Below are 16,227 nucleotides of genomic sequence, written 5' to 3' on the forward strand. Positions count from 1 at the left end.
AAATGAAACATAACATAGAGTGCGCTGTGCTAAATTGCTTCCGTCATGTCCGACTCTTTGTTATCCCATGGACTTTAGCCTGCCAGCTTCCTCTGTCCGTGGGATTCCCCAGGCGAAAACACTGGAGGGGGTTTCCATTCCCTTCTCCAGGGAATCTTCCCAACCCAGGGATCAAACCTGCATCTCTTAGGTCTCCTGCACTGGCAGGTGGGTTAACGCCACACGGGTAGCCCCATAATACAGGATACCAGTATATACAACATAAAAAGAGAGTGACTCCACTTCAAGTGTGATGGGGTGACACCGGTAGCAGCCCCCTGTTCCTCCTTGCCCTGTTGTGGTTTTAAAAAAATTGAATAGCTCTCCTAAGAGATTGTGACTACCCATGTTCTAGGGTAAGGATATTTTCATTAGCCTTCTTTGATTGAAGCTAGTTTCTTCTCGTGAAACAGATCTGAAATTTGCTATAACTTAGGTAATTGTGCTCTTGTCAAATAACATCGTTGCTCCTCTTAACCTTCAATAACGTGTAATTAAAAATCTTGGTAATACTCTGTGTATGTAAGGGTTTCTATCTGTGCAGTCCTCTATAATCATCATCATAAAAATGTTAGTAATATGTGCCAGAACTGTACTCCACCCCGCACAACACTTGTTTGAAGGAACAAGTAGCTTTGTTAGAATACCTGCTAATATTATAAGCTTCATTTCAGAGCAGAACACTTCCATTATAAAAGAAATAAATAGACTTTTGATCTATGTCTCCTACGAGAAATCAATGAAAAAAGCAAAAAATTAGATAAATGATGCTCAGTAGAGGATGATTTCATGTCTACACTAGATAGAATACACACACATTTTAGTTGGCACAATACAGAGAATGGAGTAGAAAGAGAGTGATTTTCGAGAGGGAAGTCTTACTGAGGAGGAAAAAAAATAACAAGAGAATTTTCTTTCCTATAAGAATTTTTGCCCAGAGAGGTATTCCTGAATGAACTATAAAACATTAATCTCTAAAACTAGTACTGGGACAAAACTGTGTTAAGTAATCATTTTTAGAAGATGGAGAGCAAACACCAGTGCAGAATTCAAGAAACTGTCGTTTCTTACTGGCACCTTGTAAATTGTGATGGTTCATGTTGGCAGTGACATGGTGAAGAGCAACTGAGAAGTTGTTGGAACCATCTTGTTCATCTGCTGTGTCCATATGAAATGTTAATCAAGTGAAGGGAAATAAACTACATTCATTCCCTTTGTTTCATTCAACAAAATACTTCCTGTGGTGGGTGCTAGTGAAACAAGATACAGGTCCATTTTCAAGTAGCTTGTAGTCATATGGGGAGGGTGAGGAATGGGGGAGTGACAGGTAATTGTCATGAAGTTTTATGAGTTTAGGATACTGAAACGTGGGTGAAGGGAGTGTGGGAGCAAGACCAGGGTCATCTAACCCAGGTTTGAAGTGAAGTCAGGGCAGCCTTCCTGGAAGAAGTGATATAAAGGACAGGATAAGTATAAGCCAGACAGGAGAAGAGGGTGAAATGTAATCTTCCAAAGTGAGGAAACAGCCTTAACCAAGAAGAGTCATGTGCTCCAGGAATGGCAGAGTTGAACTTTGTTGAGGAAGATGTGTGACAAAATTGCGCAGATTGTGTCTGGCATGAGGGAATCTGGCCAAGAGTGCAGACGGAGGCTGAATTCAAGTCTGCTTTTAGCAACTACCCAGAGGGAGACACTCTTCTAATTTATGCCAAAGCACTGTGGTTTAGCACAGCTCTGTGTGGGGGAAACAAAAAGGATTCCACTAAGAGGATGAAGAAAAGCAAGAACTGGCTTATGAAAAGCTTTATGAGCCATGTTAAGAAGTTTGACACAGAAATAAATAGATTTTGCAAAATTGCTCCTATAAAGGCAACATTCAAAACAAACTATTACCATCACTGGATTTATTAAGCAAGACTAATACAATATCCCAGATGGAGCTGAGGAGGAACTGAGCCGGAACCTCAACTGTCTATCTGAAAGTCATATTAGGTGCAGCATTAGTATCTGTAGTATTCCTTAGGTTGCCATAAGCTAAGAATTTGCTTTCTCATACAGGCTGTACTTTGGTGAGAAGATTGGATTATACTTTGCTTGGCTGGGGTGGTATACTGGAATGCTGATTCCTGCAGCCATTGTTGGTTTGTGTGTTTTCTTCTATGGAATATTAACAATGAATGCAAGTCAAGTAAGGTAAGCTATTAACAGACTTACTAAAAAGCTTGACTTTCTGATTGGATCAAAGCTTTACAATAATGCTGATTAAAAAATAAATGATGGTACTGTAATTTGTTTGTTTTTATTTTTGCAGGGGAGAGGCACCATAAAAAGGCCATTCCTATTTTTTATATGCAGATTATCTTGGATAAGTTCTAAGACTGTTTCTCTTTATGCCAAATTTCTCTTTCTAGTATATAACTAATAATAATTCAACAAGGCAATAGACCATTCAATGTAATTTAAATTTGCATATAGTCTTTGGTAGTCTGAAATGCTCTCTCAATATAGTAATTCAAATAATTGTAGTAGATACAATTCTTTAAACACTTAAGATATACAAAGACCTTCCAAACACACTGTTTCATTTTATACAACTTTCACTACCACCCTTGGAGATGAGTTTTCCTTTCAGCATTTGAGAGAATCTTACATAGCTCAAGATATCGGAACAAAATGTTGTTGTTTAGTTGCTTAGCCATGTCCAACTCTTTTGTGATCCCATGGACTGTAGCCCATCAGGCTCCTCTCTCCATGGGATTTCTCAGGCAAGAATATTGGAGTGGGTTGTCATTTCCTCCTTCAGGGTCTCTTCCTTACCCAGGGATCAAACCTGAGTCTCCCAGTCTCCTGTATTGCAGGTGAATTTGTACCACATAAAATCCTGTCCTAAGTGGTCTCCTGTCATGAGAACATAAAATCACTTTCTACTTTTTATTCTCTATGGGAATAGAATTTATAAAAGATTTTAGCATCAACTTAAAGTATCAAAATGGTAGTAAATAAGATTTTGAGAAATAACAAATGTTTATCAGAATGATGGTTTTTCTGTTAAAGTTTAAATGGCTCAGCATTTGGATATAGAAACAATATAAAATTATTCAGGCTTCCCAGGTGGTGCAATGGTGAAGAGTCTCCCTGCCAATGCAGGAGATGCAAGAGATGTGGGTTCAATTCCTGGACCAGGAAGATCCCAAGGAAATGGCAACCCATTCCCGTATTCTTGCCTAGAAAATTCTACGGACAGAGGAGACTGGCAGGATACAGTCCAGAGGATCACAAAGAGTCAGACACAATTGAGTACACAGCACACACAGTGATATTATTCAGCAGAAGTAAGAGTCACCTTGGCATTAAAAAGTCCTCTTAATAGCATGTTCTATTTACTGTTCCAAAGGGATTTCATCAAGTTCAACCTTGTATGATACAATCCAAAATATGATAAAGCATTTTTCCTCTCCTTAAAAACTCAGTGATTTTTTCTCTTTTGGTTCATCTTTTAACCATGGCCGTGCTACTGGGTAGCAATCATGACAGTTAATGGGACCATAAAATTGACTTCCTTGAATTTTCTTTGTATATTTGTGTACATGCACACATACACACATGTACACACTGCATTACATATAATGCAGATATATTTGTGTAACAATTTTGCCTAAAAACAAAATATTTTCATTGTTCCAGAGTTGAATCCATAACCAAATTCCTTGATTTGGTATCTCAGAATCCCCTTGTTCTTCAGGAAGGCCAAATGGTAATTAGCATGAAAACAAACACCTAATGTTCAAAAGCATTTCTTCTAGTAACAGTCTTATTTCAGAGCTTTGCAAACTCACCACCAGTCTAGAAGGCAGCACCCTCCTGGATAAACATGCACCCACTGAAAACATTCGTCCCCCTTTGGGCATTTCTTTATATGCTATTTTTGCATTTATTGCCTTTACTTTTGGTGTCAAACCCTATAAATCACTGCCAAACTGATTTCAAGGAACTTACCCCCTAAGTTTTCTATTAGTTGTTTTACAACTTCAGCTCTTAAGTTAAATCTTTAATCTATTTTGGGTTAGTTTCTGTATATGATGGAAGATAGAGCTGTAGTTTCATTCTTTTGCATCTGGATCCTTCTTTTCCAACACCATTTGTTGAAGATACTGTCCTTTCCTCATTGAGTATACTTGACTTTTTGTCAAAAATTGGCCACATACACATGGGTTTATTTATGGTTTCTCTATTGTGTTCCATTGATCTATGTATCTGCCTTTATGCCAGTAATGTACTGTTATGATTATCATACCTTTATAATATTGTTATCAAAGGTGTGATGCCTCCAGCTTTGTTCTTCCTCAAGATTGCTTTGACTGTTCAGGATTTTTGTGATTTCATAAAAATGTTAGGATAGGTTTTTCTGTTTTTGCAAAATTACCATTGAATTTCTGATAGAGATTGCATTTAATCTGTAGATCTCTTCAGGTAGTAAGGACATTAAACAGTGTGAAATTTTCTAATCCAGGAGTACAGAATATCTTTCCATTTATTTGTATCTTCTTTAATTTCCTTTGCCAATATCTTATAATTTTCAGTGTATAGACATTTTGCCTCCTTGGTTAAATTTATTCCTAAATGTTTTATTCTTTTTGATATAATTGTAAGTGGGATTTTTTTTTTAAATTTCTCTTATTGATAGTTTTTTGTTAGTATATATAAACACAATTGATATTTGTGTACTGATTTTATATCCTGCAAATTTATTGAATTCATGTTTTAATTATAGTTTTTTGATAGGATGGGCTTCTCTGATGGCTTAGCTGGTAAAGAATCCGCCTGCAATGCAGGAGACCTGCATTTGATCCCTGCGTTGGGAAGATCCCCTGGAGAAGGAAATGGCAACCCAATCCAGTATTCTGGCCTGGATAATTCCATGGACAGTATAGTCCATGGAGTCACAAAGAGTCAGACATGACTGAGGGACTATCACTTCTTTTCACTTAGGGTTTTGGAGAAATGGTCTTTTAAAATGAATTGACAAGAGCAGAAAATGATTTTTAGGCAGTTAGCTACTGTTCAAATTGATCCAGTTTTCCCACGTGGTGTAGACTTCCTCCTCCACACTTTCGAAGCTGAAAATGAACAAAAGGCAACGAAAGGAATAGATTTTCTGTTCCTATTGATTCATGTGCCAGTGAAGAAAATTAGGCTCCTTTTGTATGAGACAAGTATTCTTTAACCTTTAGCACAAGGAGTATTTTAAAAGACTCGTGAACTCTTTCCTTCTGTGCTTTATGGTATTATATTACTGCTACTTCTGTCACACTATAATTAAGACCCTGTCAGACTTGCTATTCTAAATCAAGGTAAGCATCACTGAATATCTTGACTTTCAAAATTTCATGGGACTGAATTTTTCCATTCAAGGTGTCAGACGTGGTTAGGTTGTAGGTGTTATCATGGCGTGTGGGTGGAAGACATAGGACTTTTGAGTTGCTTTGTTTCAGTTTTATTTTAGTAAGATCTTTCTTGTTTATTGCAAAGTAACAAAATGTTGAAGAGCTAAAGATCAGGTTGTATTTATTATGTTCCTACCAGTTGTGTTTATGTAAATTAAAGTCACATCTCTGCAGTTAATTGCTTGTGTGAAAATCATGTTACAGATTATTTCTTGTATATGCATGTACAATCATATATTTACATGTATATTGGTCTTACACAATCAAAGGTGATCAGATTTGTGTCGGGTAGAGCACATATTATAGGAATATGAAAATGAAGAGGCAGCAACACATGGTCCCTTCTTCTCAGGCTTTGGGTTTCAGGTCCAAGGCAGAGCAGAAACAACTTTCTTGCCTCTTTGGCATTAGAACTCACCAAGAAATAGCAGTACTGGCCAGCTTTTCAAAAGCTGTTGGGTCTTAAAGGACCTCTCAAATCCTCTCCTGACAACCTCCTTAGCAATAAGGGCTTCATCGGTTTATCAAGTGCCTATGATGTGCCAGGCACATTATCAGTATTCCTGAAGTAGTATCCCACTTGGCTATTATCTCCAACTGCTACTGCTGCTGCTGCTGCTGCTAAGTCACTTCAGTCGTGTCCGACTCTGTGCGACCCCATAGACGGCAGCCCACCAGGCTCCCCCGTCCCTGGGATTCTCCAGGCAAGAACACTGGAGTGGGTTATTATCTCCAACTAGAGATGAAGAATTGATCCTCAGAGTGGTAGATGACTTAGGGGGAAATAGCTAGCAAGTTAAACCTGTATCTAATTTTTAAAAATTGCAATAAAAACACTTAAGTGGGGCTTCCCTGGTGGCTCTGGTGAAGAATCTGCCTGCCAGTGCAGGAGACAGGGGTTCAATTCCTGGTCCAGGAGGATCTCACATGCAGTGGAGCAACTCAGCCCATGCATCACAGCTATTGAACCTATGCTCAGATCCCAAGAGCCACAACTACTGATCCCACGTGCCACAACCACTGAAGCCCACACGCCCTAGAGCCCATGCTCTGCATAAGAGAAATCACTGCAATGAGAAGCCTGCACACCGCAACTAAAGTAGTCCCTGCTCATTACACCTAGAGAAAAGCCCATGCAGCAAAGAAGACCCAGCACAGCCAAAAATAAACAAACAAATAAATAAATAAATATATTTTTAAAAGAATGCTCAAGTGCACAGGCTTCCCTGGCAGCTCAGACAGTAAAGAGTCTGCTTGCAATGCAGGAGATGTGGGTTTGATTTCTGGATCGGGAAGATCCCCTGGAGAAGGAAATGGCAACCCACTCCAGTATTCTTGCCTGGAGAATCCCGTGGACAGAGGATCCTGGTGGGCTACGATCCATGGGGTCGCAAAGAGTTGGACACAACTGAGCGACTCACACACACACAAGGGCACGCTGCAGTATTGTTAACTGTGGGCACGATGTTGGACAGCACATCTCTGGAGTTTACCCATCCCCATAGCTGGCACTTTATACCCGTTGAACAGCTGCTTTCCATTTCTGCTCCATAACTCCCTGGCAACCACAATTCTACTCTGTGCCTATGAGTGTGTTTTTTAAAATACCTAGTATAAGTGAAACTGCACAGTGTTCATTATTCTGTGACTAGTTTATTTCACCTAACATAATGTCCTTCAAGTTCATCCATGTTGTTGCATATGGTAGACTATCCTTCTTTTTTTAAGGCTAATATTCTGTTATTGGTCTATTCCACCTTTTTATCCATTCATCCGTGGATGGATATTTGGGTTATTTCCATATCTTGGCTAATGTGAATAACAGTGAAGTGAACCACAAGGTGCAGATATCTCTTTGAGACCTTGATTTCAGTTCTTTTAGATATATACCCAGAAGTGGGATTGCTGGATTAAATGGAAGTTCTATTTTTAATTTTTTGAGGAGCCTTCGTATTGTTTTTCATAGTGGCAGCACCAGTTTACAGTCCCACCAATATTCAAGTGTTCTAAATTTTCTACATCCTTGCCAACATGTGTTGTCTTTGCTTTATTTTGTTTGTTTTGTTTGATAATAACAATCCTAACAGGTGTGGCTTAACATCTTATCATTTACTTATTTCTTTGCAGTTATATCTTATTCTAAAATCCATGTTTTACTCATGTTTCCAAACTTCCTTCCTTTAAACCAACTTTCATATTATCAGATTTCCCCAAAATGGGCATCACCACACATCTTATCCTGTACTTTGCATGTTAACAGAATCACAGGAAGCATCAAGACCCTGGAGCAGGTCCAGGCATTCACCCCCAAATGGACAAATTGCTCCCGCCTCCATTATGAATGGAGGTGGTAATTCTGATGAATTGGTGATAGTTATTATCTCCTTTGAATTAGCCCTTGATGTGTATTTCTATCAGACAGAAGACAAAAGAAAGCCACATTTCAAGCGGTGGTTTGTATCATGTTGTGCTTAGTCGCTCAGTCGTGTCTGACGCTTTGTGACCCCGTGGACAATAGCCCGTCAGACTCCTCTGTCCATGGGAATTCTCCAGGCAAGAATACTGGAGTGGATTGCCATGCCCTCCTCCAGGGGATCTTCCCAATCCAAGAATCGAACCCATGTCTCCCACATTGCAGGTGGATTCTTTAACATCTGAGTCCCCAGGGAAGCCCAAGAATACTGGAGTGGATAGCCTATCTCTTCTCCAGGGGATCTTCTGGCCCAGGAATCTAACTGGGGTCTCCTGCATTGCAGGTGGATTCTTTACCTGCTGAGCTACCAGAGAAGCCAGGTGTATATTATGAAGAAACTAAGAAACACTTTGGGCACTCTCTCTCCATCTAGTGGTTAAGTCAAAGAACGCTGTAATCATCTCAAATTCCATGTTTTAGGCTAAAAAATGTTGCAAAACTTGTTTAGTGTTTTTTGTGTTATCTGTCCAGTGGAACTTTGAGCAGCTTACAGAAAATGAGTTTGATAATTCTGGACATAAAAATAAGGCTCAGTCTGATGACTAGGATCCTAGACTGGATTCTTTGATACATCTGTGCTTTTGTTTGGTTATTTGGAAGGTGGGAAAGATGATGTAGTATAAACCAAATTTAATACCATTCTAGTGTGAGATTTCAATACGGGGCACACTATACGTTTTTTAAACAATGAATTATGATAGCAAGCCTATTTCAATAGGAATTTTCTTCAAGTGGTGGGTTAATTCTTTTTTTTTTTTCTTATTTCTACAAATTAGTAGTATTAGTAAGAGGAGGTATAATCGTCTCTCTTTTTTTCTGAGCTTTAAAAATGTATATTTTACCTGCTTCCCCCTACTTCATATAGACATCATGATTACCAGCAAGAAGATGTATGTGAAAGTGGGAGAATTATAGTATATACGACTTGTTATACCATCATCATCATTAGTAAATTAGTTTTTGGTAGGAAAGTCCCTTTTAATATGAAATAAACTTATCCCTATTTTAGATGAGTTGTAGTTGATGTATATTTATGATGAGATGTAGTTTAGATGTAGTTGATGGAGAACTGGACCTAGAATCAAGAAAACCTAAACTCATTTCCTTCAAGTATCTTTTGTAAGCTTATGACCTTGAACAAATCACTTAAACATCAGCTTCTGCTCAGTTGTGGAGAAAATTACCTTTGCAGGAGATTGTATTGAAGACTCCATCTTTGGTTATTGTAAGGTGTTGCATTACAGTTTAGTATTATTATTTACTAGTCATTTCCACTTTGGCTTGAGATTGTACACATCCAGCATTTGAAATAGATAGGCATTATTTTTTTTTTTTACTTTGAGTTTATATATTTTGAAAACAGTAAAACTTTTATTAACAGTTGTATTTCCAGGCATAGCTTTAAAAGCCTTGATATTACCTTCAACATGTCTGGAGCAGATTTACTTAAAGACAATTTTTTAAGGGGATACCAAATGGGAAGGGGCCAGGTATGACAGATAAAGGCGTAAAACATCTAATAACAGTTTGCTGTGAACTCTCAGACTGTGAGTCTTTTGAGAAATTGTTATTGATACCCTGCTCATGTCATGATGTCATCTATAAAGTATGCTGAGATTTTTAAAAGATAGCAATAAACTCAAGAAGCAAATGTTACAAGGTTACATTCTATTAGAGGATATTATATATTTCAGTAGTCCATAATGCATTGATTGACTGCAGTAGGGGTCGTGAAATTATATGAATTATGGCTGCTACTCATTTTGGTGACTGTAAAGCAGTGAGAACCAGGGGAAAGATCTATAGACCTGAAAAAATCAGCATGCTGCTGCTGCTGCTAAGTCACCTCAGCCGTGTCTGACTCTGTGCGACCCCATAGACGGCAGCCCACCAGGCTCCCCCACCCCTGGGATTCTCCCGGCGAGAATACTGGAATGGGTTGCCATTTCCTTCTCCAGTGCATGAAAATGAAAAGTGAAAGTGAAGTTGCTCAGTCGTGTCCAACTCTTAGCAACCCCATGGACTGCAGCCTACCAGGCTCCTCCATCCATGGGATTTTCCAGGCAAGAGTACTGGAGTGGGTTGCCATTGCCTTCTCCGAAAAATCAGCATAGTCAGGTGTGATTCCAGCTCAGCCACATCCAAGCCCGTGAGCTGGGTTAAAACACTCCTAGGTGTTCCTCCTAAGATTGTCCTACATGCCATTAAATCAGGTAGAAAAGTGTCCTTGTAACAAAGCCCCACAAGTGCCTCCTGAGAATAAAATTGGCCTATTATCATTAAATATATTGGATCAGAGATTTCTTAAAACAAAGAAGCAAAGAAACTCAATATCACAAAAATTCTAAAAATTTAGGTTGGAGTCACTCCCCTGTCCACTACTCCTCCAGTATTTCCATTTCTTCTTTTCCTCCCCACCCTACTACTCCCCATAGGATTGGCCATAGGGGCTAAGCAGCTTCTTGAGCGTGGAGGTTCATCTTTCTTTTTCCTCTTTGATTTCTTAAGCCAAGAAATTTGCAAGGCCACTGAAGTCTTCATGTGCCCTCTCTGTGATAAGAACTGCTCACTGCAGAGACTCAACGAAAGCTGTATCTACGCCAAGGTCAGTGTGGACCCTCACATTCCCCTCCCTGCCCTCTACTTTTTCTAGGAACCTAGGCAGTAAAGTCCTCCAGCAAACTGCTTTCTACCAAAGTTAAATGTTCCCAAGAGTTTCATTGACGACACAGGATCATTGTCAACTGAATAAAACATTACTCTGTGGCAGTTATAAAAAGGATGTATTTTATTAGAAGATATTTGTCTTCCTCTGTTTTTATAAGTGGTTATTGCCATTACAGACATAAAACATCCACTTGGAATGATATCCAGATTATTTGTTTTGGAGAAGAAGATTATTTCTTCTTCAGTGGTAAAGTTTGTATCTTCCCATGAAGACTCATGAGATCTAAATACTTCTAATTTGACAGAGAAAATGAAGTAACATACCTGAAGTTCTTAAATTTCTTCCTATTAGAATCACCTGAAGAGTTTTTTAAATTCCTGAAACCCAAGCCACATCCCAGAACGATTAAATTAGAATCTTTAGTTTTGGAACCTAGGCATCAGCATAATTTAAAAATTCCCAGGTGATTTCAGGGTGCATACAAGTTTGAGAAATGTGTACTTCAATTTTATAATTGTGAGTATTCATTTGTAAAATTGTTTTATTAAAGTATAGTTAATGTGTAATAAAATGTACATATTTGAAGTATATAAATGAATGCATTTAAATACATATATATGCTTTTGTGAAACCATAGCCACAGTCAAGATAATGAACATATCTATTACTTCCAAAGGTTTTCTCGTGATTTCTTGTAATCTTTGCCTCCCAAATCCCACCCCTGGGCTCAGGCAAACATTTTCTGTCATTATAGATAAATTTGTATTTTCCAGACTGTTATGTAAATAGTCATATAGTGTGTGAATTTTTTCTAGTTTCTTTCACCCAACACAATTATTTTGAGTTTCATCCATGTCATAACATTTATCAACAAATCCTCCCTCTTTATTGCTGAGTATTAATAGTATTGCATGATATGGCTGTATCATGAATTCAATTATCCCTTCATCTTCATAATTAAGATGAATCTTAATAATTATCCATTCATATTAATAATTTGGGGGGAGGTTAAGTTGTTGCCATTTTAAATACAGATGCTATAAATATTCATCTACAAATGTTTGTTTGGACAAGTATTGTTATTTCTCTTGGGTAAATGCCTAGAATAAAAATGACCAGATTTTATGATAGGTGGATTTTTATCCTTCTAAGACATTGAAGAACTTTTTTCCAGAATTTCTATACATTTTACATTTCCACCAGCAGTGTATGAGAGTTGAGTTTTCCATATACTCACTAGTCCTCATGATAATCAGTCTTTTTAACTCTAACTGTTCTAATAGATCTTTAGAGAGAGCTCATTGTGGTTTAGTTACTTGACAATTATTTAATTCTTTGGGTCTTGCTTTCAGGATTTGAGAGTTAGCCTCACATCAGTGCTCTTTCTAGCACTAATTTTTCCCAAAATAAAGACCAAATCTTTCTGTGTACTCTACGCAGTGAACTGTGAATAATGAGGATTTCCAGTCCGGCTGGTGGGAACAGGCCCTATTCCTGCCTGACTCTGTGAGCTCCTGAAACTGTTTCCTCTAATACTTTCAGGTGGTTATGTCCTCAGCTAGTTTCCTCACATGAATGCTCACTGTCTGGGTTGTCCCTCTTTGTACTCTTGTGACTCTTTCAGGCAACCATAATGCTCACCTCCATTGTTTCCCACCTCTTAGGGATCACTGCCCTTCATCGTCTCACATCCAGTCTTGAAATCTGTTGCATTATGTATTTTGGGAATTATTTGGTTATTTCCAGAATGTGGGTAAAGTCAATCTCTGTTACTTCATCTTGTTCAGAAATGTTGTGCTAAGTCACTTCAGTTGTGTCCAACTCTATGGACTGTAGCCTACCAGGCTCTCTGTCCATGGAATTTAACAGACATTTAACGAGAATACTTGAGTGGATTGCTACACCCTTCTCCAGGGGATCTTTCTGACCCAGGGATCAAAACCATATCTCTTATGTCTCCTGCATTGGCAGGCATGTTCTTTACCACTAGGGCCACCTGGGAAGCCCTGTTGAGAAGTAGAGGCTTGTGTATAATCACTTTTGACAAGGGTGGACATAAAAAACAAAAGCCACTTAGGATCCTCCTAGGAAACCAAAACTTACTAAAATTAGCTTCTGAATTATTTTTCTTGAATGTGTGGTATGGGAAAAATCCATTTTGTTTGTAATTTGATTTCTGAAATGTGCTTAATGTTGAATTCTCTCAAATGTTCCCCAAAGATGTCTTGTTTTGGGAAGCATTTTCTCGACACTTTTTATAAAAGCCAAGTATATTAGAGTCATTAGACATATGGACACATGTCTTTCCCTTTGCCCATGCATTTCAAAGATATATGACAGCCTTAGGGACACCAACAAATCCAAACACTAAAGATAAGAATCATATGTGGCAGAGTGATAAAGTGAAGAAGCTGTCCAAGGAAATGCTAAATCTAGGGAGCCATTATCATTATGTGGTATCTACATTCCTCTGTTACTCTAGAGAAAAGAGTATATGTAGAGGTAGGTATGACACAGGAAGATCTCACTTAGTAACTATTATCAAGTAGGTGGAAATGTTAGCTCACAGAGGAGAATATTGCTTTAAGGAACAATGAAAGAAATAAAAGCCACCAGGGTGAAATCTTCATTATGTCTTGTATTTGATCCTCTGGTTAAGGTAAAATGTATTTGATTTACATTTTAAAAATCAGAACTACTCTTCCTTCATTGAATGGAAATAAACATTTTCTTTTAAAATCAGTTTATATATTTAAACACCTAGAGGTTACTAGATGGGCAGTGTCAGAAATAAGGGAAGAAATTTTTAGCAAGGAAACAAGCCCACCAATCTAAAATCATCTAGTCACCTGATCACATAGCCACCTCATCTAGGAACTGGTAAATTCCTTATGGAATCAATCACCACTTGTGAAAAGTAGAAGGACATTAAATCTGCCAGATTTTACATGTAATTATTGTGCATAAATAAATATATACATGTGCACATGTAATTATTCCCTTAATAATGTCAAGGGTGTATTTCAGGGAAAATATGGTCCCATTACATAATAAAAATTATATCTAAGTACATCAACATTTTCTTTGGTGATTATTTTCATTTTTGATATGTAAAAGTATGGGGATTGAGAAATATTTGCAATTAAGTCATTCTAGTGATATCTGCATATTCTTCAAAGCACAGGTGACCACAGGTGTCAGTTCCCATTATGTTAGGATTTCTCATTTAAGGTGAAATCATTAGGTACAAGAGTCCTGCATTGTTTTTTCATATAGTTCTAAAAATTACTCAACTCTTATTTGAAGTTACTCTTGTTTATAACAGTTATTAATATTTGGTGATTTTTTTTACTGGTTCAGAAAACATTTATTCAATCCCTAATGTATTGAGCCTCAGATTGTATACTAATATTGAGATTAGAACAGAATCAGGACAGATCATGTTTCTTCTTTCAGCAACCCACTCCAGTATTCTTGCCTGAAGAACCCCATGGACAAAGGGGCCTGTCAGGCTATAGTCCATAAAGTTGCAAGGAGTCGGGCATGACTAAAGTGACTTAACACGCATGCATACACATGTTTCTTCTTTAAGAAATTTCATGGAAGAATCCTCAGAAGACTCTACTTAGAATCATCTAGTTCAGTTCAGTTCAGTTGCTCAGTTGTGTCTGACTCTTTGTGACCCCATGAACTGCAGCATTCCAGGCCTCCCTGTCCATCACCAACTCCCGGCGTTCACCCAAACCCATGTCCCTTGAGTCGATGATGCCATCCAACTGTCTCATCCTCTGTTGTCCCCTTCTCCTCCTGCCCTCCATCTTTCCCAGCATCAGGGTTTTTTTCAAATGAGTCAGCTCTTCCCATGAGGTGGCCAAAGTATTGGAGTTTCAGCTTCAGCATCAGTCCTTCCAATGAACACCCAGGACTGATCTCCTTTAGGATGGACTGGTTGGATCTCCTTGCAATCCAAGGGACTCTCAAGAGTCTTCTCCAACACCACAGTTCAAAAGCTTCAATTCTTTGGTGCTCAGCTTTCTTTATAGTCCAACTCTCACATCCATACATGACCACTGGAAAAACCATAGCCTTGACTAGACGGACATTTGTTGACAAAGTAATGTCTCTTCTTTTTAATATGCTGTCTAGGTTGATCTGTCATTAAAAACAGATTCCTGGGCCCCATGTTCTGAGATTCAGAATCAGCTGGTCAAGGGCAAGGCTTAGAAATCTGCATAACAAATTCCTCAGGTGATTCTTTTTCGTAGGCCCACATTTATAAAGTTATTGTACTAAACAAGTATTGAGTTGGGGGTGGGGGTGAATACATGAAGCTGCCGTGTTTGGTGTAGCCTGTGCCCAGGTCCAGTGGGCATGGATAGGTGTACAGATTTTGCTCTATTGAAGAATTAGGAACTAACGAACTGAGAGAAGGCTAAACTTCAGTCTAAATTCCAGCTCTCTGCTTCTCTTCCCTGTAATCACCTGGCCTGCAGTGTTGGATCTGTTCAAGAAGAGTCTTGTTCTCCTTAGCTCACAGAATCTTGAATGGGGTATATATGGCAGTTTACAGAGCTTTAAGTTATTCTGAACCCATTGTTGACTTAAAAGATAGTCACAACCTAAAAGTTGACAGTTATGTTTTATTTGGTGGGAATTTTTAGGACTTTTAGCCCAGGAGACATCTCAAGTAACCCTAAGAGAACTGCTCCAAGTTGGCAGAGAGGAGTCAGGTTATATAGAAGTTTTCAACAAGGGGCAGGTAGTCTGAACATCAAAAGTATTTTTGTGAATTAAAGAAAACCAGATATCTCAAGTTAAGAAATTTAGCAATTTTCTATGTATGGAAAGATGCTAGAGTCTGGGCTCACTGAAATCATTCCTTTCCTATGCATCTCAGCTGTCTGGGGCCAGTATCCTGCAATATTTCACATCCTGACATTTTCAGTTCTTATTGTAGGGAGTGGCTGCAGTCTGATGGCTGCCAGATGGTGCAGGTATTCTTTCTGAGTGCCCTGGAGGGCTGGAATCATTGATGACTGTGACATCCTTATGTACTGATATGGCAGGAAATAGTCTGTTTCTCACCAAGAAACAATTTTAGAGAGAGCTATCTATCAACTACAGTAGAGGAGAGGAAATGGACTTTACACTTCCAACCTAATAAGAAATTTATTTCCATAAGCAGTCCTCACATTTATTGATTTTCAGCCACACTCAGTTCTCCAAGAGAAATCACATGTCAAAGAAAATGGAGAATTTGTGTTAATACACAGCTTTGTTATCTTAAAGAAGTTTGCTTCTGTCTTCTTAAATTATGCCTACTCCCATTCATAATGTTAAATAAAGGTGCTTGTCCAAAGGTGCTCTATGCATAAAGGCACGCTATTTTTCCAATAAAATAATTCACTGCAAATATACATTTGTAGATTGGGCAAGATTTTTTACTTTTAGCATTTTTGCTTTTTTTTTTTTTTTTTTTTGGTGGCTCTGTTATGCTGCTTTGGGATTTTTCTTGAGATTTCAACTGGAGTTTTCTTTTATAGAGCAAGTGTTCCTTTCCTATTAGGCAGAAGGCCTCTCGCACCTTTATTCTCCTGCCAATT

At 38.3% G+C, this 16,227-nt stretch overlaps 1 protein-coding gene across 3 annotated transcripts in view; it reads left to right on the plus strand.

The window, feature by feature from the left end:
* Positions 1-16,227, plus strand: part of ANO3 (anoctamin 3) — a 429,104-nt gene that overhangs the window by 331,441 nt on the left and 81,436 nt on the right. For all 3 annotated transcript variants that reach the window (XM_043908234.1, XM_043908242.1, XM_043908249.1), the window contains 2 exons: positions 2,098-2,232; positions 10,465-10,561. In XM_043908234.1, the coding sequence (XP_043764169.1) occupies positions 2,098-2,232; positions 10,465-10,561 (232 nt within the window). The remainder of the gene's footprint in view (positions 1-2,097; positions 2,233-10,464; positions 10,562-16,227) is intronic.

This window comes from Cervus elaphus, chromosome 1 (assembly GCF_910594005.1).
Source record: "Cervus elaphus chromosome 1, mCerEla1.1, whole genome shotgun sequence".
In the NCBI taxonomy this organism is placed as follows: Eukaryota; Metazoa; Chordata; class Mammalia; order Artiodactyla; family Cervidae; genus Cervus; species Cervus elaphus.